Genomic DNA, 20,338 nt, shown 5'->3' on the forward strand with positions numbered 1-20,338 from the left:
GAGAGGAGAGGGTTCGGTTTTTCGCATCGTACGGAGCCATACGAACCCGATTGAAGAGAAAGAGGTGAGAGTGCTGAGAGAGAAGGAGCAGGAGGCTTCTGGACAGCGGTCGCCAGGCTCTTTAGGGGTTCAGAAGGGTCTTCAAGAGAGAGAGAGCTTTTGTGAGGGGAACTTCAGGTGAGAGAGAATTGGGTGTACAAGGGTTGAGGGTGAGGTCTCCTCTTGTAAAATTTCTTTTTCATAGTGAAGTTTGCATGCCCCATGGAGGCGAGCCCTTTTGTGGCTGATCTACGTATTTTGATTATTTTTTTTTTTGTTTTATTTCTTTTTTCTTCATGTTGCATCGCGTGGTACTGAAAAGATCTTGGAAGATGGTGTCCTGACCAGACATCCTCCCAATATAAAAAAAAGAAAAAAGCACAAAGGCAGAACATCCGATTTACGTATGTGCAAGCCAACGCCGTGGAAAATAAAATGGCATTACCTACCGCTAATTTTAAACCATGGAAAAGAACTACGGATTGGTTAGATCTGCACCAACTATGGAGCTTAATGGAGTAGATTCCTCCTCAAACTGTTGTTTTGTAAATCCAAATGTTGATAGATTTGTCTATATATTGATCTCTTTCTAGCTCCATATTGACTTCAAGATGGGCCCAATAAGCTTCATAATTAACCCCCTTTTTTTTTTCCATTTTTGCCTTTTTTTTTTTTTCCCTGTAGTTGAATGTGTCATCAGGCGGCGATAAATTATTCACGCGTATCGCGAATCCGCTAGCTGCATGTGTTTTCTTCCCAGTCCAAGGAGCACGAAGTCTTCTTCCTCGATTTTTTTTTTAGGGGTAACAATCACCAAGTCACATGGATAGAAAAGCTAGCACGTGAAAAATGCATTAGCCCGGCCCCACTCAGACGGCAACTTGGTTCCGGTTGCGAAGGTAGAGCGTCCAAGTTACGTAAGTGCAGAGCTCACTCTCCTCAAAAAATAAGTACCTGCTGCTTCTTCCTTACCGCTCCCACTTTCCAAGCTTCAACAAAAGATGACAAGAGAAGAAAGAACCATGGGAGAGTTCCTCCCTCTTCTTCTGATAGCTTCTGTACTCACTATCCTGCTGTCCTGTGGGCTGAAGGCGTTCTATTCCCTATGGTGGAAACCCAAAGCTCTGGAGAAGAAACTAAAGAAGCAAGGCATCAAAGGCAATCCTTACAGGCTCCTCTATGGGGATATGAAAGATGAGATACGAGCCATAAAGGAAGCATGGTCCAAGCCCATCACTCTCACCCATCAGATTGTGCCACGGGTAGCACCGTTCGCTTATCACACGGTACAGAAATACGGTAAAAAAACTGCTGCCTGCTTTCCATACCATCGTGTTTTGAGCTCCCTTTACACTGACATTACTTGAAGATTTGATGTTTTTTTCGGGTAATTTGGCAACACAGGGAAGACATCTCTGATGTGGGTCGGAACAACTCCGAGGGTGATTTTATGGGACCCAGAGATGATAAGGGAGGTGCTGTTAGATAAGCTGGGCCGGTTCCAGAAGCAGAGACTTAACCCTCTCGTGCTGCTTCTAACCAGGGGGGTCTCCACTCTTAAAGGGGAGGAATGGACTAAGCGAAGGAGGGTCATCACCCCGGCCTTTCACCTGGAAAAATTAAAGGTTCTGAAATCCTACTTCGCCTCTACCTCGTAGTACAGAGACCTAAATATGGCATAGATGTTACTTGACTTTCTAATGCTATTAGGCGCCAGACTACGCCAAGTAATCATGTGTGGGATGGGATAGAATCATTCGCAGGGTTGTCCCGAAACAAAGGTTTTCTTGACTTCTTTTCTGTTGATTAGTTGCTAATCAAACTGCAAATAAAATAGCTGGGACCTATTAAGAATGGTAGAAATCTTGTTTTGTCGAGTGAAACATGGAAGATACCTCATAATGACTTGTAGATTAGAGAAAAATTCATGGGAGATGGCAAAGTGTGAGTGCTTGTTCCAGCCACAAACTCCGACAATGTTCTTATATTTAATATACTTGTTGACATTATAGATTGATGCAACGAACTTTAAGCCTGAAAGTAAAAACCCATTTTTGATTCAAGACAACCTTATCGACATGGTTGACTACTGCGAAGAACTTCTCCAGAGCATCTCCTGTTATAACATCAATATTAAACGAGACTTAATAACTAATCTTGATACCAGTAGATTTGCAGTGGAAAAATCCAGGCTTAGAGGGTGTGTGTTTGTGTCTGTTAAACAGACTGAAGCGCGTAGTTCATACGTGACATTTTTTGGATGCAGGGAATGGTGCCTGCGTTTCTGACCAGCTGTGTTGATTTAATAAAAAGATGGCAGAACTTAACGAGCACTGGAGGATCTTGTGAGCTAGACATTTGGCCTGAGTTCCAGAATCTGACAGGAGACGTAATCTCTCGAACAGCCTTCGGAAGCAGCTATGAGGAAGGAAAGAAAATATTTGAACTACAAAAGGAGCAAGCTGTCCTGGTCATGGAAGCTGCCCGAGCCCCCTATATGCCAGGATTCAGGTGATATTGTTGTTGTTGCATGATGCACATCTATTCTCTTCCGTAGAAGATTGTCTGGTTTAGGTACTTAATTCAGATCCTTTTAGCATTCATTACGTATTCGGTGCAGATTCCTTCCTACTGCAAAAAATAGGAGGAGAATGAACATAGACAGAGAGATCAAGACCATGCTAAAAAATATGATTGACAAGAAGTTGAATTCCATGAAAATGGGAGGATCTCTGGGCACCGACTTGCTTGGCTTGTTGCTGCAGCTTAGTAATGATAATGATCAGAAGAACTATAGAATTACGATCGATGAGGTGATAGAAGAGTGCAAGCTCTTCTACTTTGCCGGTCAAGAGACAACCTCGGCGTGGCTAACATGGACTATGATTCTCCTGTCCATTCATCCAGATTGGCAACAAAGAGCAAGGGAAGAAGTTATGAAAATCTGTGGGAAAAATACACCTGATTTTGAATCAGTAGGACACTTCAAAATTGTGAGCTTCAGCCCTTCACTGTTGCTATCCAGATATCTGTTTCACTTCTAATAGGCTAGAGTCACACTTCTTTCTGTCTATTTACACTTGCTAACTTCAATTACAGGTAACCATGATACTTTATGAGGTCCTAAGATTATATCCACCCCTGACCTCTCTCTTTCGACATGCAATTAAGAAAACAAAGCTAGGAGAGTTCACTATCCCTGCTGGCACCGATGTCTGGCTACCCGCAATCCTCATCCACCATGATCGAGAATTTTGGGGCGAAGATGCTGAAGAGTTCAATCCACAGAGATTTTCAGAAGGGGTTTCAAGGGCATCAAAAGTTCAAAATGCATTCTTTCCTTTTGGAGGGGGACCAAGGATATGTTTGGGCCAGAGTTTCGCAGCAATAGAAGCAAAGATGGCTTTGGCTACTATTCTCCAACACTTTTCCTTTGAGCTTTCGCCTTCCTATGCTCATGCTCCTTATACCATTATTACTCTTCAGCCACAATTTGGAGCTCATATCATCCTTCATCAACTTTTATACTAGTAAAGGTTGTTAAAATTTCGGTACAAGTGCGATGTTTCAGTTATGTTCTTGATATTTGCAATACTATATGATCTTGTCTAACGCCAACATATAATAGTGCTTAATCATCATCATTAATATTGAAATGGATGGACTCAATCTTGCTTATTGGAGAGTATATGCAATCCCTATTTGTATTGAATAAATGATAGGAGCTCTGGTGCTGATACTTGATTTCTGGTTCTGCATTACATGGAAGCTAATCTTCATAACCATCTCCACCACAGTTTTCTCATTTTATAAAATGCATACCTGCAAGAATTAACTACTTGTAGGCTCATGAAGAGGAAAACGATGTTAAGAACCTCTTAGTTTTCATCGTACTGGAACAAAAGTTCTTTTCCAAAACCTTAATGGTTTAAATATGCAAAAATGTCTTGCATTTAGATTAGCACTGGCCACAGAGATAAATAATAGGGGCCTTTCCAGCTTGTTGGGCAAACCCAATCTGATTTTGATTATATCTCGATGCACTTATTTTGGTGAGATATGTTGTCTTGGAGGCATGAGTGGTTTTCTAGAGTTTTCTTTTCTCTTGTACTCTGAAATTTTCACGATTAAAAATAGTGAGAATCTTCGTCTTTCTCTGCCCATGGTTTTTCCCTTGATTTAAGGGTTTTCTACGTAAATCCTATGTATTTGCATTATTCTGTCTTTTCAATTTATTGTTTATTGACATTTTGCTACAACAAAATGGGCAGTGCTTGGAGCAAGCATGGTCTGCTGTAATGTCTCTACCAGATCATTCAAGTAAACAGCAGTTGTATCTGGAAAGATGAAGATACTGCCTTCTGTTCTTTTGACCAGAAAAAAAGAGTTGAAAATAATTCTATCCTTAAAACTTTATTTCTGGATTCTACTTTTCAAACCTTATTGTTGTAATCTATATATCAGTGCTTCATTGTTAATGAGGTCTAAATTATAAGCTTTTTGGTTTTTATGTGAAGCACTGTTTAAACCGAAATTTTTTTCCTCTGCATTGCCGGTCAAATGCTCCTGATTTCCTTTAAATCTCTGCAACTACCGTAAGGCCTCTAAGTAGTTTCTTGTGTTGAGCAGACGGCTCTCAACTGCTTGTGTATAACATGTTATAGGCATTCAATTCCTGAAAGATTTAGTAGGCAGAATTGAGCAATTGGTTCTTGGAACTTGGAACTGTGCACTCCTGCTCATAAATCTAGTGGATCCGGTTTAGCCTATGAAGTTCCACAGGGCTCTTTTTTTTTTTTTAAGTTCAATAGAGAGAACTAACATGGAAATATGAAGAATGTAATCATGATTCATTTTTGAGAATTTTCTTTTCTTGAAGAACAAAGTTGTCCAACACTCCTCTTCACCTATCACCAGCCATGTTCAATTCTACCGGTCTTATGGATGATGACAAAGTTTCCTCCTTGATGATTGAACCTGGAAGATGGAATATGGAAACCTTGGCTGAATACTTCCACCCTAATTTACTTAATACCATCATATCTCTCCCGATTCTTCACATGGAATATAAGGATTTATGTGTTTGGGCAGAATCTGGTGCTTCAAAGGTAAAAGCAAGTCAAGTTTATAAATTGCTGCTATCTCAAGATGATCAGGGACTTGAGAATACAAAGAAATTCAAGGCCATCTGGTGCATTGTTGCTGCCCCCCGGGTCAAACTCTTCTGGTGGAAAGTCATATGGGGGGGCCTTGCCATGCAAAGCTACTCTTTACCATAGAGGAATCATTCCCTCTGATCAAGCAAACTACGATGTATGCAGCGTCGAGGAAGACATCAACCACATTTTATTTTTCTGCCCGATGGCCAAGCAAGCATGGGATCTACTAGCAGCTAACCTCAGCCTAAGTCAGCCTTTGAACCCCATTGAAGATGTTCTGCAGTTTCTGTTTACATCACACAACACTTTGCACCGGACCTTAGTGGCATATTGCGGGTGGTATATTTGGTTTGCTCGCAATTTCTGCCCTCATAACCAGCAATCCATCAATGCCAATGCAGTTATTGGTTCTTCCCTCCGGCTGGCTACTGAATTCCACAACACCTTCTCCCATGACGTGCCCTGGGACATCAGCAGCTCCAGCAGCTCCTCTATTCAGCCACCAATATTGGTGTCTTGGTTGCCCCCGCCCCACGGATGGATGAAGGTGAATTTCGATGGGTCTGTTAGGAATGGAAGCTAATGTGGTGGTTTCATCATCCACGACCATCTAGGCAGGCTCTTGTATGCTGGGGCTCCGAGATTTTTCCCGTCCTCTGTCCCTCTAACCGAACTTCGGGCGGCTTTGGAGGCAGTGAAGGTTGCCCAGAGTAGGTTTACAAGGTCCTGCATCATCTTTGAGGGAGACTCTTCCACTGTGGTGCAATGGCTTGATCCGCGACTTAGCCTTTTGTCCAACTATCCCTTGGTGCATGAAATTCGCCATTATTCCGCAAATTTCTCTCATTTCTCTATCCGACATGCTTACAGAGAGGGTAACTTTGCGGCGGATTGGCTGGCTGGAACCGGTGGTTCTTTCCTCTTTTCCTGGTCGGATGCAATTCCCCACGATCTGGCGTCGATCCTCGCGGCTGATGCACAGGACCTGCTGCATCTCCGGCCTCCGTGAATCTGATCTCCCCCCGACTGTATAGCTTCTTTTTGTTTTCGGTGTTGCCTTCTGTTCTATCTGAGTTTTTCTTCTTTTAATACAATTACCAAAAAAAAAAAAAAAAAAAAAAAAAGAAAGAACAAAGTTGTCATGGCCAGGCTAGGTCGAACTCTTTGAGAAAAGAATGGGTGTCCACCATATGATTTCATTCCATCGTCTTAACACTGTATTATCTTTGTGCCAGGAGGATTTCAAACCCCCCATCCTCCCTTCCGGGAAAAAAAATTGCATAGAAGCTATCAAGCGACACAACAAACGGCCACAAAAAAAGCAAGAGCAGTACCGCAGCCTGGGATTGGAGCGTGGGCTAAATCCCTTTCCAGATGCTCCTCATAGTTTGTTGGAGCATCGGTAAACGTTTGGGATTTTTGACAATATTTGGAGCTTTCATCCAAGTTTTGTCTTGGAAAAAAGGTTTATGGTTACAAACAAGCAACCTTAAAAGAAGTAGATATGGCTCAACAATAGTTGTCGGCTCCCATCGAAACTGCAGTTCATTAATTCTCATGAACCGAATATTTCTTAATTTACCTATAGCTATATGTTACTTTTTCTATGGACATTATCCATGAAATATCTCTACTTTATTAGGATTGGGCGCACCAGATCCTATGGCCGATGTTCAATTAAATTTTCATGATCCTATATAAACCAATGAAAGAGATGCCACGTCGGTTAATTAGCCGACACTGGTCATTCTCCCAATTGCTCAACTTGTTGGGTAGTGAGGCTGTGACAGGTAGTATTAGAGCTAAATCTATCATACGCCACAACTTTTATTAATGAGGATAGCAAGATCGGGTAGAGTCGAGTAGGACTTGTGCTATGGGTGGGCCTGTCTCTCTTGAATAGGAGTGAACCGTGCCACAGGAACTTATTAGCATGTGCCGGTCTTTTTCCCAATAGCCTAAGCTTTTAAATTGTTGTAATGTGACAGATTGTATCTTATTTCAAGGTGGCATGCTTATGAGAGCAAAAGGTGCATTCATAAAAGATAGGAGTAACTGGTTATGTAATTAGAGATCTTGACCCATATTTAAATCAATGTGATTTAACTACAAATTCAAGGTCCTGGTGTAATGCATCTTATTCTCACTCTAACACGTTCTCCCCTGTGTATATTAGAAATCAACTTTGATGGATCACTGTATGACACTAAAGCAGGAGATGGTTATGTGATTGGAGATGCTTACGGCGCCTGCTAATTAATGAAGCACTTGATCATTTGCTGTTCAGTACCTTTGCATTGCATTTGAAGCAGCATGGGCCAGTCTTGGAAATGCTATTCTTCTCTTTAAATCACAACAGGCATGGCTAGAAAGAGACTCCTTTACGGTGATAAATTGGATATTGATTCCCATGATCTAAATCATGCGAAATATCCAAACTCATCGCTGAAAGATATATTTCAATAGAGAAGGACGGCGAGAGTGTTCAGAGTTTCCCATATATGTCATGAAGGAAATCAGGCCTTAGACTTGGTGGCCAGGCAAGCTCAAGATCAAGATATTTTGTTAAATTATATCAGGACTGTATCCCACTGGCATTTAGCCAAATTTTGTCAGCGGATGCATACGATACACTTTATCAGAACTTATTTTTGGGCTTTGTGTGGTGTAATGTTTTCATCTGGGCTCTTGCCTCTTTGTGCATCCAGCGAGAGGGAGATGATAGAGACAATTCTAAAATATAAATAGATAATAAATAACTTGGCACGAGGGCAGATCACCATAAGGTTACTAGTTTTATAATAGTGGAGTTTTTTTTTTTTTTTCCCTTCTTTTCTTGGTGAACAAGAATAGAATCAGAAATAACTTCACGCACGTGGCATCACAAACTAGAAACAAACTAATCTCCATAACACCAACGATGGAGGCGATTAGTCGACCCGCCGCCACCTTCGCAACTTTGCCTCTCATATTCGCCTAGATTTCTTTGCCCCCACAAGCCAGCGTCCTGGCCCAGCTCTATAACATTTCTTGTCGGCAAACCATCAGCCGTGAAGGGAGTTGGCGGTCTTCACGGGCACAGGCATCATCACAAAAGTCAAAGCAGAAGCTTCCAATAGCCCCGGCTTCACCTCCCTGTCTCCTGTTTAACTTGATCCCAAAGACACAACTCCTAATTTCTCTACTAAAATAAGCACAAAATCTTGTTTGGACCCGCTGAGGGGCCAAATAAGAGATTAGAGAGTAGAGACTTTGTGGCATATAAATAGGCATGACCTTCTATCCTTATCCCTCAATAATAAGAGTGAACAAGAGAGAAAACATAATGGAAGAGTTCTTTCCTCTTCTTCTGATAGCTTCTCTTCTCACTGTGCTACTGTTCGGTGGTCTGAGAGCGTTCTACTCTCTATGGTGGAAACCCAAAGCCTTGGAGAAACAACTGAGGCTGCAAGGCATCAGAGGCAGCCCACGCAAGCTCCTTCGAGGGGAGACTAAGGAGGAGATACAGGCCGTAACGGAAGCATGGTCGAAGCCCATCAATCTGACCCACCAGATCGTGACGCGTGTCGTTCCATTCACTTATCAGACGGTGCAGAGATATGGTACGTACTAGTACCCATATTGCATGTGCCATCATGATTTGAGCTTCTTTACAAGATACTGGTGTTTGTTTGTTGATCACTTAATGTCATGCATGTGAGTTTTATTCACAGGGAAGATTTCTTTTATATGGAATGGAAAAACTCCGAGGGTGATCATATGTGACCCGGAGATGATGAGGGAGGTGCTGTTAGACAAGCTGGGCCAGTTTCAGAAGCCACCAGTGAACCCCCTGATAAAGCTTCTGTCCATGGGGCTCTCAAGTCTTGAAGGAGAGGAATGGGCTAAACGGAGGAGGGTGATCTCCCCTGCTTTCCACCTTGAGAAATTAAAGGTTTTCAGATCTACCTCCATAGGCTCATTTTTCACCCCATACGACCAAAATATAATTTTTGATGTTATTAATCACCAAATAAGGCCTGACCAATTATTTTTCTGATGGAACATAATCACGGCATGCAGTTTTTATTCAACTTTTAGTCTTACTTGCTGAGCCAATTGCAGATAGCGGATCATTAGACAAATTAAGATGGATTCCTATTTAAAACAATAAAAATAGGAGAAACACTTATTAGTCCCACAATAAACCACGATAATGGTTCGATCTTATTAACTTTGTCGGCACTATACAGATGCAACAGACTTTAATACTTCACATTTGCTTCAAAACTTAACTATAAAATTTCAAACAATTGCAAAGAACTTCTCCAGGGATTGTGTATGTGTGAGCCACCTAAGTTACATCAGTTTCATTTCTTCTCAAACAGAATTCATATCACTTTCATAACTAAAACAAGCTAACATCGGTAAGCAAAATAAGAACAGATCTCCAACCAGCAAATCCGGGTAAGAGTACAGAGCATCGTTTGAAATAACTTGATACATTATACTGATGTGTTAAGGCTCCGGCCAAGATATGAAGGACCTTGTCTTCATTTTAGTTTAACAATTTTCATTCACAGGGAATGATGCCTGCGTTTTATACTAGTTGCATTGATTTGATAAAAAGATGGCAGAACTTAACAAGCAGTGAAGGATTTTGTGAGATAGATGTTTGGCCAGAATTTGAGTGTCTAACAGGGGAAGCTATCTCCCGAACAGCATTTGGAAGCAGCTTTATAGAAGGCAAGAAAATATTTAAACTACAAAAGGAGCAAGCCGTCCTAGTGATGGAAGCTGCTTGGGCTCCTTACATACCGGGCCTCAGGTGAATTCATGTCTGTCGTTTCTGTCAAATTGAGTATCATAATTGATGCACATCTTCTCGTTGAATTAGATTTTCTGGGAAACTAAGTAATTCAGATTTATTCCACTGAGGTCATGTATTTTTATATGTTGCTTCGATAAACAACCCTAAGGACAAATACAAGGAGAAATGAAGTTTGATGGGCTAAATCTTTACCATTAAATTTTCGGTACAGGTTCTTACCTAGTGCAAAAAATAAGAGGAGAATGTACATAGAAGAGAGATCAAAATCATGATTAAAATGATGATCGACAGTGTCACGCCCCAAACCCAGCACCTGAGTTGGGCACGAGACACGGCCACACAATCCTAGAGCAATGCCCTGAGGATCATGTAAGGCCTAATAATTTAACACTTCAAAATTTTAAATAACCAAGTAAATACCAAATCAATCAATCGAGTCACAACTTCAAATCGAATGTAAACTTGTTCAATACAATTATTCAAATGTTCATTGGTATCAGAGAATTTAAGCTAACTGAATTACTAAAGGCTTCAGTTCTCATTTGCTCTCGCCCAAACCATCCAACTAAGCATCTTGTGAGTCTGAAAAAAAAAATAAGAAGGAAAATATGAGCTTCTCCAGCTCAGTAAGAATCACTGCACATGTACATCAAGCCAGTAGATAAAAGTAATATTTCTGAAATCAATACAATTGATGAAGACTCATATGTATATAATAACTAAAATATTGTCATAAATATGTATTTAATAATATGGATCATCATATATCATCAAGTGAAGTCTTCATTCATTGTTGAATTATATATTATATGTTGTATCTTCACACATTTTTGGTTTGTCAATCTTTTATCCCTTTTTGGCTTTGGACTAACCCAGACCATACCTCAATCTCTTCCTAATCCAATTATTCTTTCATATAAGCCTTTCAAGGCTGTCCCAGGATGAGCTCCTGACCGGCTGTCCCACGTACGAAAGTCCGTGAGAGACTGTCCCAGACATAAGCTCCTGGCGGGCTGTCCCAGACATGAGCTTCTGGCCAGCTGATTCATATGTCGAGGCTAGTCCAAAACATATCCTTTTCATTTAATTCTTGATTTTATCGAATTATTTCAAATTACAGAATGATGAAATTGATAAGTCATATCCATAAGACTCATACCATCAATCGTAAAAATCTTTTCATAACATACTCATATTTAAAAAAAATTCATATAAGCCATATATCAATGTCTTGAGCATAGAAAACTCATCGATTATAAATTCAATATTGCAAATTCAACATATAAGACTAACAAATAAATAATATATATTTAGCGATGATCATGTATAGGATTCTTACCTCGATCAATGAGAAATCAAATTCACAGCCTTACAGTCTGAAAATCAAAACCCTACTCGTTGTCCCCCTGATCGTTAGACTGTTCTCCTATCAAACAAAACAAATTAATTTAACCAAATTAATTTTTTAAAAAAATTGTATATTGAGGTTTATCGAAACTCTTACCTATGTTCCCCCCCTTTTTTTGTTTATTATATATATATATAATTTAATTTTTATTTATTTATTATATATATATATGTATGTATATATATAATATATATATATATATATATATATATATATTAATTTAGAGAAGAGAGAAGAGGCTTCTTCTTCTCTTCCCCACGATCAAAAACAGGGATCCGAGCTCTTTCCGAGTGCCTCCCCCTCATCCGGCCAGGTGAGCCACCTCCGGCCACCCTCCCTGGCAACGTCTCGACGACGGCGAGGCTATCGTCTCAGTGGCAGCCCCACTCCTCTTTGCTGCCGGCGGCGGAAGGAGAAAACAGCGTAAATAGGGGTGTCCCTGTTTGAGCCCGAACCGATATCTCGCCGGCTTCCAAGCACCCGATGGCCGGAGGATCGATTCGAAAGAAAGGGAGAAGGAACGTACCTTATTCCGGCGGCCAAAAATAGCTCCGACGGCCCTTCTCTTCCGATCAACGCTCACGGTGCCTCCTTTGAGAAAATTCCACAAATCCCTCAAATTTCTTCGAAATTTTTGTTGAAAAATCCTAAGGGAGGAAGGGAAGTCTTTATAGGGAAGGTTTCCTACCCTAGCTGGACTCTTCGAGTCCGATTTTGTCGGAAACGAGAAGGAAGAAGACTCCGATTAGGAGTCTTCCTTCTTCTGTAATTTTTTTTTTTTTTGTTGTTGGGCTACCAGAGGTTTACAGGCCCAAGTAACTGGGCCGTTACAATCTCCCCTCCTTAAAATAATTTCATCCTCGAAATTTTCATACCTGAGTTTTCGAAAAGTTGTGGATACTTGATCTTCATTTCTGTCTCGAGTTTCCATGTAGCCTCTCTCTCGCTATGATTGCTCTATTGGATCTTCACATAAGGAATACTTTGATGCCGTAACACCTGTTCCTTCTTGTCAACAATCCGTACTGGATATTCTTCATAAGTCAGATCCTTCTGAAGATGCAAAGGTTCATAACTCACCACATGACTTGGATCTGGAATATACCTTCTCAACATTGATATATGAAACACATTATGTACACCAGATAAAGCCGGCAGTAATGCTAACCGATATGTAACCTCTCCAATCCTGTCTAAAATTTCAAAAGGGCCAATATACCTTGGACTCAACTTACCACGAACTCCAAATCTCATTACACCTTTAGTGGGAGAAACTCTCAGAAAAACATGATCGCCTACTTGAAATTTTAGCTCCCTTCTTCTATTATCAGCATAACTCTTTTGCCTGCTCTGAGCTGTACGAAGCCATTCCTGGATCATGTGTATTTTTTTCACTATCTGTTGCACTATTTCTGGTCCCAACAGTTTTCTTTCTCCCACCTCATCCCAACAAATGGGCGATCTACACTTCCTTCTATATAATGCCTCGAAAGGAGCCATCTGAATGCTTGCTTGGTACCTATTATTATAAGCGAACTCAACCAATGATAAGTGATTATCCCATGCTCCACCTAAGTCCATAACACAAGCCCTTAACATATCTTCTAGGATCTGTATGGTTCGTTCTGATTGTCCGTCAGTTTGAGGATGAAAAGCTGTACGAAAATTTAACTTGGTACCAAGGACTTTATGAAGACTCTTCCAAAACTGAGAAACAAATCTACTATCTCGATCTGATACAATAGTAATTGGTACTCCATGCAGTCGTACTATCTGTTCTATATACAAGCCTGCCAATCTTTCTAAGGAAAGACCAATTCGAAAGGGTAAGAAATGTGCTGATTTCGTCAATCGGTCAACAATTACCCATACAGCATTATTATTTCGAAGTGTTTTAGGTAACCCAGTCACAAAATCCATAGTAATATGCTCCCATTTCCACTGAGGAATAAGAAGAGACTGTAATGGTCCTGCTGGTCTTTGATGTTCGACTTTTACTTATTGACATACCAAACATTGGGCTACAAATTGTGCAATATCCCTTTTTATATCAGACCACCAAAAATTTCTTTTCAAATCTTGATACATTTTTGTGCTTTCAGGATGCATGGTGTAAGCCGAACAGTGGGCCTCCTCCAGGATCTTGTCCCTTAATCCTGGAATCTTGGGAACACATAGTCTGTTATCAAACCTCAATGATCCATCCTCATGTGTCCAAAATTTTATCTGTATACCGGATTCCACTGCTTCTATGACCTTTTGTAACTCTGAATCCTCCTTTTGAGCTGCTTTAATCTTTTCAATCAAAGTAGACTGTAGTACAAGATTTGCAAGTTGAACTTGAGAATCATGTAGTCATATTTTAATTCCTGATTTCTCCAAATCTAGCAATATAGGCTTTTGTGAGGTAATCAGAGCAGCCAATTCACCAGAAAATTTTCTACTTAAAGCATTGGCTACAACATTCACCTTCCCGGGATGATAATTTATTGTCAAGTCATAGTCCTTCAATAGCTCCAACCACCTTCTTTGTCTCAAATTTAACTCCTTCTGAGTAAAAATATATTTTAAACTTTCATGATCTGTAAAAATCTTGCAATGCTCTCCATATAAATAATGCCTCTATATTTTTAAAGCAAAAATCACAGCTGCTAATTCTAAGTCATGAGTAGGATAATTTCGCTCATATGACTTCAATTGTCGAGAGGCATAAGCTATCACCTTCCCTTTTGCATCAGAACATAACCGAGGCCTTTACGAGAAGCATCGCTATAGATAGTGAAACCTTCTGATCCAGATGGAATGGTTAAGATTGGAGCAGTCACTAATCATCTTTTTAACTCTTGAAAGCTTTGCTCGCATTCATCTGTCCATTCAAACTTTACTTGTTTCTGTGTTAGACGAGATAGAGGCATAGCAATACAAGAGAAACCTTCCACAAACCTTCGATAGTAACCAGCCAACCTCAAAAAACTATGTACCTTCGATACATTAGTAGGTCGGCTCCAGTCGACTACTGCCTCCACTTTTCTTGGGTCAACTGAAATACCATCCTTGGAGATGACATACCCGAAGAAAGTAACACTGTTCATCCAAAATTCACATTTTTGTAGCTTTGCATACAGCTTCTTTTTCCTCAGAGTTTGTAATACAATCCTCAAATATTCTTCATGCTCAAGTAAGCTTTTCGAGTAAATCAAAATATCATCAATAAATACAACTACAAATCGATCCAAGTATGATGCAAACACCCGATTCATAAGATCCATGAAGGCTGCCGGTGCATTGGTCAAACCAAAGGGCATGACTAAAAACTCATAATGCCCATATCTAGTCCGAAAGGCTATTTTTGATATATCTCCAGGTTGTATCTTCAACTGTTGGTAGCCAGAACGAAGATCAATTTTTGAGAAGACCTGTGCCCCTTGTAACTGATCAAACAAATCATCGATTCATGGTAAAAGATATTTGTTTCGCACTGTTACCTTGTTTAATTCTCGATAGTCTATGCAAAGCCAAAGACTACCATCTTTCTTCTTCACAAAAAGTATCGGAGCTCCCCAAGGTGACACACTAGGTCTAATGAATCCTTTGTCCAACAACTCTTGTAATTACTTTTGTAATTCCTTCAATTCTGCTGGAGCCATTCGATAAGGGGCTTTAGAAACTGAACTCGTACCAGAGATCAAGTCAATAGAAAACTCAATCTCTCGATCAGGAGGTAGTCCAGGCAGGTCATCTAGAAAAATATCAGAAAATTCCTTCACAATAGGAATATCCTGTAACCTGAGCTTATTATCTTGAGTGTCTAATACAGTGGCTAGAAATCCTTCACATCCTTTTCTAAGAAATTTCTGTGCACGGATAGCTGAGATAAACTTCTGGTGAAAGAAGGGTTTAGTACTCTTAAAACTAAACTCTGACTGATCTAGAATTTGAAACATTATTATTTTTTTGAAGCAATCAACTGTAGCATGATATGCTGCTAACCAATCCATCCCCAAGATTAGATCAAAGTTCTTCATCTCTAAGACTAATAAGTATGCTTTCATCTCCCTATCTTCAATACTCAGTATACAATCTTTGCAAATTGAATTAACCAAGATCACCTCTCCACTTGGTGTGTAGACACAGAGATCATTTTCTAAAGATGTAGGAGACATCTCATTGGTCTTCTTAATAAAACTAGTTGCTATAAAAGAGTGGGTAGCTCCAGGATCAAATAGAGCATAGACATCATTGGATGCTATTTTAATCATACTTGTCAGATTTTCATTTATCATTCAGGGCTATATGTCCATATATATCTAAGCATATAATATTTCATGACATATATATAAAAGAACTTTTAGGAGATCGGTTCAGTACCTGTCACCACTGAGTTAGAAGTATTAGCATCCTATTGTGTAAGTGCATAGACTCGTCCTTGGGTCTTTGATTTTTGTTATCCCGCATCTTGTCTTTGTACATCTAGGGGTGCCCGATTCGTGGGGGTATTTTAGAAATTTTGAGGCATCTGCTGTCTCTGTGATTCTCCTCCACTGCGGCATATAACTGCTTTGTGGCCATCTCATCCACATTTGTAACATTATCCCCCAGGCCATGTGCAATCTCGTTTAAGATGGGATCCTCCACATCTATAACATATAATGCTCCCCTGAGATTGTACTTTACTTTCAATGGCAGTCTGGCTTGGTTTTGGGGTCTTTGGTTTGAAGGCTCTGCTACTTTGACCTTGAGAATCAATTGCTCGACCCCTTTTCTTCATATTTTTCTCTCTTGCTACTTGAGCATCATTAAGTCTTTTTTCTATTATTAAGCATTTGTTTACAACTTCTTTATAGGTGGGCAGCTCAAAAACAGTCACTAGTTGTTGGATTCTCTCCCTTAACCCATTCTCAAATTTTCTGACTCGAATATTTTCCTCAGCTATCAATGTAGGGGCATATCTCGACAATTCTTCAAATTTGGCTGCATATTGAGCAACTGCCATGTGGCCCTATACCAGTCGATCGAACTCTCGAAATTTTTGAAGTCGGATACTCTGGAAAAAATACTTCTCATATAAGACCTTTCTAAATTCTTCCCATATAAAAGGTACATCATTTGGCCCCAACTTTCTAATTTTCATCTCCCACCAATCGGCTGCCTCACCTTGTAACATAAATATGGCAAAAGTGACCTTATCTTCAGCAGGACATCTCAAAGCATGGAAAACTTTCTCTATTGCTTTTAGCCAGCTTTCAGCTTTCATAGGATCTGAGGTCTCTGAGAATGTCGGTGGTGCATACTTTTTGAAATCTAATAAATTGACTTAACGTTCATACTGATTTTCAGCTCCTTGTTGCTGCTGGGGCTGTCGCTCCTGAAATATTTATTGTATGATCTGCTGTTGTTGTCCTTGCTGCACCTCTAATATCCTCCTCATATCTTCTCTGGCAGCTACTTGTTGTTGCACCAATACTTGCATTAACTGAGCTACAGTAACTTGTTCCCCAAATTGAATTTCAGGTTCTCCTAGAGTTTCTTCCCCGGGAGTGACCTCTGCAGGCTCAGTAGGATGTTCTTGTTGTGGTGCATCATCATCCGATGAGGGTGGATCATTTTCTTGTTGCATAGCTGGCTCCCAAGCATTAGAGCCATCCGCAAATCGAGTAAGTCTCCGATTTCGCCCACGCTCAGTCCCTCGTGCCATGACAACCTATACAGTTTCACTTTAGTCAGGAACTTAAGAAAAATATCTTATATTAGTCAATTTTCATCTAAAAGTCTACCCATATACTCTTCCTCTGAAATGAACCTTAGGATTCCTAAACCTAGGCTCTGATACCACTCTGTCACGCCCCAAACCCAGCACCTGAGTTGGGCACGAGACACGGCCACACAACCCTAGAGCAATGCCCTGAGGATCCTGTAAGGCTTAATAATTTAATACTTCAAAATTTTAAATAACCAAGTAAATACCAAATCAATCAATCGAGTCACAACTTCAAATCGAATGTAAACTTGTTCAATACAATTATTCAAATGTTCATTGGTATCAGAGAATTTAAGCTAACTGAATTACTAAAGGCTTCAGTTCTCATTAGCTCTCGCCCAAACCATCCAACTAAGCATCCTGTGAGTCTGAAAAAAAATAAAAAGAAAAATATGAGCTTCTCCAGCTCAGTAAGAATCACTGCACATGTACATTAAGCCAGTAGATAAAAGTAATATTTCTGAAATCAATACAATTGATGAAGACTCATATGTATATAATAACTGAAATATTGTCATAAATATGCATTTAATAATATGGATCATCATATATCATCAAGTGAAGTCTTCATTCATTGTTGAATTACATATTATATGTTGTATCTTCTCACATTTTTGGTTTGTCAATCTTTTATCCCTTTTTGGCTTTGGACTAATTCAGACCATACCTCAATCTCTTTTCAATCCAATTATTCTTTCATATAAGCCTTTCAAGGCTGTCCCAGGATAAGCTTCTGGCCGGCTGTCCCATGTATGAAAGTCCGTGAGAGGCTGTCCCAGGCATAAGCTCCTGACGGACTGTCTCAGGCATGAGCTCCTGGCCGGCTGATTCATATGTCAAGACTAGTCCAAAACATATCCTTTTCATTTAATTCTTGATTTTATCGAATTATTTCAAATTACAGAATGATGAAATTGATAAGTCATATCCATAAGACTCATACCATCAATCGTAAAAATCTTTTCATAACATATTCATATTTAAAAAAAATTCATATAAGCCATATATCAATGTCTCGAGCATAGAAAATTCATCGATTATAAATTCGATATTGCAAATTCAACATATAAGACTAACAAATAAATAACATATATTTAGCGATGATCATATACAGGATTCTTACCTCGATCAATGAGAAATCAAATTCACAGCCTTATAGTCTGAAAATCAAAACCCTACTCATTGTCCCCTTGGTCGTTGGACTGTTCTCCTATCAAATAAAATAAATTAATTTAACCAAATTAATTTTTTAAAAAAAATTGTATATTGAGGTTTATCGGAACTCTTACCTATGTTCCCCCCCTTTTTTTTGTTTATTATATATATATAATTTAATTTTTATTTATTTATTATATATATATATATATGTATGTATATATATATATTTAATTTTTTTTTTTATTTAGAGAAGAGAGAAGAGGCTTCTTCTTCTCTTCCCCACGATAAAAAACAGGGGACCCGAGCTCTTTCCGAGCGCCTCCCCCTCATCCGGCCAGGTGAGCCACCTCCGGCCACCCTCCCTGGCAACGTCTCGATGACGGCAAGGCTACCGTCTCAGTGGCAGCCCCACCCCTCTTTGCTGCCGGCGGTGGAAGGAGAAAACAGTGTAAACAAGGGTGTCCCTGTTTGAGCCCGAACCGGCATCTCGCCGGCTTCCAAGCACCCGATGGCCGGAGGATCAATTCGAAAGAAAGGGAGAAGGAACGTATCTTGTTCCGGCAGCCAAAAACAGCTCCGGCGGCCCTTCTCTTCCGATCAATGCTCACGGTGTCTCCTTTGAGAAAATTCCACGAATCCCTCAAATTTCTTCGAAATTTTTGTTGAAAAATCCTAAGGGAGGAAGGGAAGTCTTTACAGGGAAGGTTTCCTACCCTAGTCGGACTCTTCGAGTCCGATTTCGTCAGAAACGGGAAGGAAGAAGACTCCGATTAGGAGTCTTCCTTCTTCTGTAAATTTTTTTTTTTTTTTTTTTTTGTTATTCGGCTGCCAGAGGTTTACAGGCCCAAGTAACTGGGCCGTTACAGATAGGAAGTTGAATTCCATGAAAGTGGAGAAATCTAGTGGTGATGACTTGCTTGGCTTGTTGCTCCAATTCAGTCACAATAAAGGTCAGGACCATGCGATCACAATAGATGACGTGATAGAGGAATGCAAGCTATTCTACTTTGCCGGCCAGGAGACAACATCTGCATGGTTAACATGGACAGTACTCCTCCTAGCCATCCATCCAAGCTGGCAACAGAGAGCAAGAGAAGAGGTTCTGAACATCTGTGGGAAGAATACACCTGATTTCGAATCCCTGAGCCACCTTAAAATTGTGAGTACCAGCATTTTCTCTGTTAATAGGATATCATCACACTTCTTTCTGACTATTTGCACTTGGGAAAATTGGATTGCAGGTAACCATGATACTGCATGAAGTTTTGAGGTTATATCCACCTGTGATCTCTCTGTATCGACACACCACCAAGAAAACAAAATTAGGAAATTTCTCCTTCCCTGCTGGTGTTGATCTCTTGCTACCGACGATCCTCATCCACCATGATCAAGAGTTTTGGGGTGAAGATGCTGAAGAGTTCAAGCCAGAGAGATTCTCAGAAGGGGTTTCAAAGGCATCAAAAGTTCAGAATGCATTCTTTCCCTTTGGTTGGGGACCAAGGACATGTTTGGGCCAAAATTTTGCAATAATAGAGGCAAAGATAGCTCTGGCTGCTATTCTCCAACATTTTTCTTTTGAGCTGTCACCCTCATATTCTCATGCTCCTTACACTGTTATAACTCTTCAGCCACAGTATGGAGCTCATATCATACTTCATCAACTTTGAGATTATAGTGAAAGATGTTAATGTTTTGGAGCAAGTGCTGCCTTACAGGTTTTCTCGCATAAAAGGTGTTAGTTTTGGCATTTGTAGTACTGTCCTTACTAGTTGATCTTATTCACTACCAGTAAATAATGATGCTTGATCATTATTATGATTATTATAAGTGTGAGTAATCATTATTTGTATGGAATGAATGATGAGAGCTTGTATCAATACCCCTGTTCTGATCTGATATATACTACAGTGACTTCATTACAGAAGGTGATGATGTATTCGGTGAATGATATCCCTCAACTGCGCATTAATAAGAATCGGGAAGCTTAGACGATGGCTAGGATTTTG

At 39.9% G+C, this 20,338-nt stretch overlaps 1 protein-coding gene and 1 pseudogene across 3 annotated transcripts; both read left to right on the forward strand.

Moving 5' to 3' along the window:
• The first annotated feature begins 1,000 nt into the window (after positions 1-1,000).
• Positions 1,001-6,452, forward strand: LOC105041533 (cytochrome P450 CYP72A616). Of its 3 annotated transcripts, none has more exons than XM_073254364.1 (6): positions 1,001-1,338; positions 1,444-1,664; positions 2,306-2,550; positions 2,660-3,032; positions 3,139-3,575; positions 6,434-6,452. In XM_073254364.1, exons 1-5 carry the CDS (start codon positions 1,041-1,043, stop codon positions 3,568-3,570), a joined length of 1,569 nt encoding a protein of 522 aa, XP_073110465.1. In that variant the 5' UTR covers positions 1,001-1,040; the 3' UTR covers positions 3,571-3,575; positions 6,434-6,452. The 3 variants fall into 3 exon arrangements, with proteins under 3 accessions (XP_073110465.1, XP_073110464.1, XP_073110463.1); XM_073254363.1 differs by lacking the exon at positions 6,434-6,452 and adding an exon at positions 4,311-6,319; XM_073254362.1 differs by lacking the exon at positions 6,434-6,452 and having other exon boundaries at positions 3,139-3,717.
• Positions 6,453-8,513: 2,061 nt separating this feature from the next.
• Positions 8,514-20,177, forward strand: LOC105040993 (cytochrome P450 CYP72A616-like; annotated as a pseudogene).
• The last annotated feature ends 161 nt before the right edge of the window (positions 20,178-20,338 follow it).

The sequence above is a fragment of the Elaeis guineensis genome, chromosome 3 (genome assembly GCF_000442705.2).
Source record: "Elaeis guineensis isolate ETL-2024a chromosome 3, EG11, whole genome shotgun sequence".
Classification (NCBI taxonomy): Eukaryota; Viridiplantae; Streptophyta; class Magnoliopsida; order Arecales; family Arecaceae; genus Elaeis; species Elaeis guineensis.

Bases quoted from the DNA above. Each gene is read 5' to 3' on its own strand.
- LOC105041533 (XM_073254364.1), top strand. From the start codon at position 1,041: ATGACAAGAGAAGAAAGAACCATGGGAGAGTTCCTCCCTCTTCTTCTG. The intron at 1,339-1,443 runs GTAAAAAAACTG...TTGGCAACACAG, and splicing joins TCACACGGTACAGAAATACG to GGAAGACATCTCTGATGTGG. The intron at 3,033-3,138 runs GTGAGCTTCAGC...CTTCAATTACAG, and splicing joins CAGTAGGACACTTCAAAATT to GTAACCATGATACTTTATGA.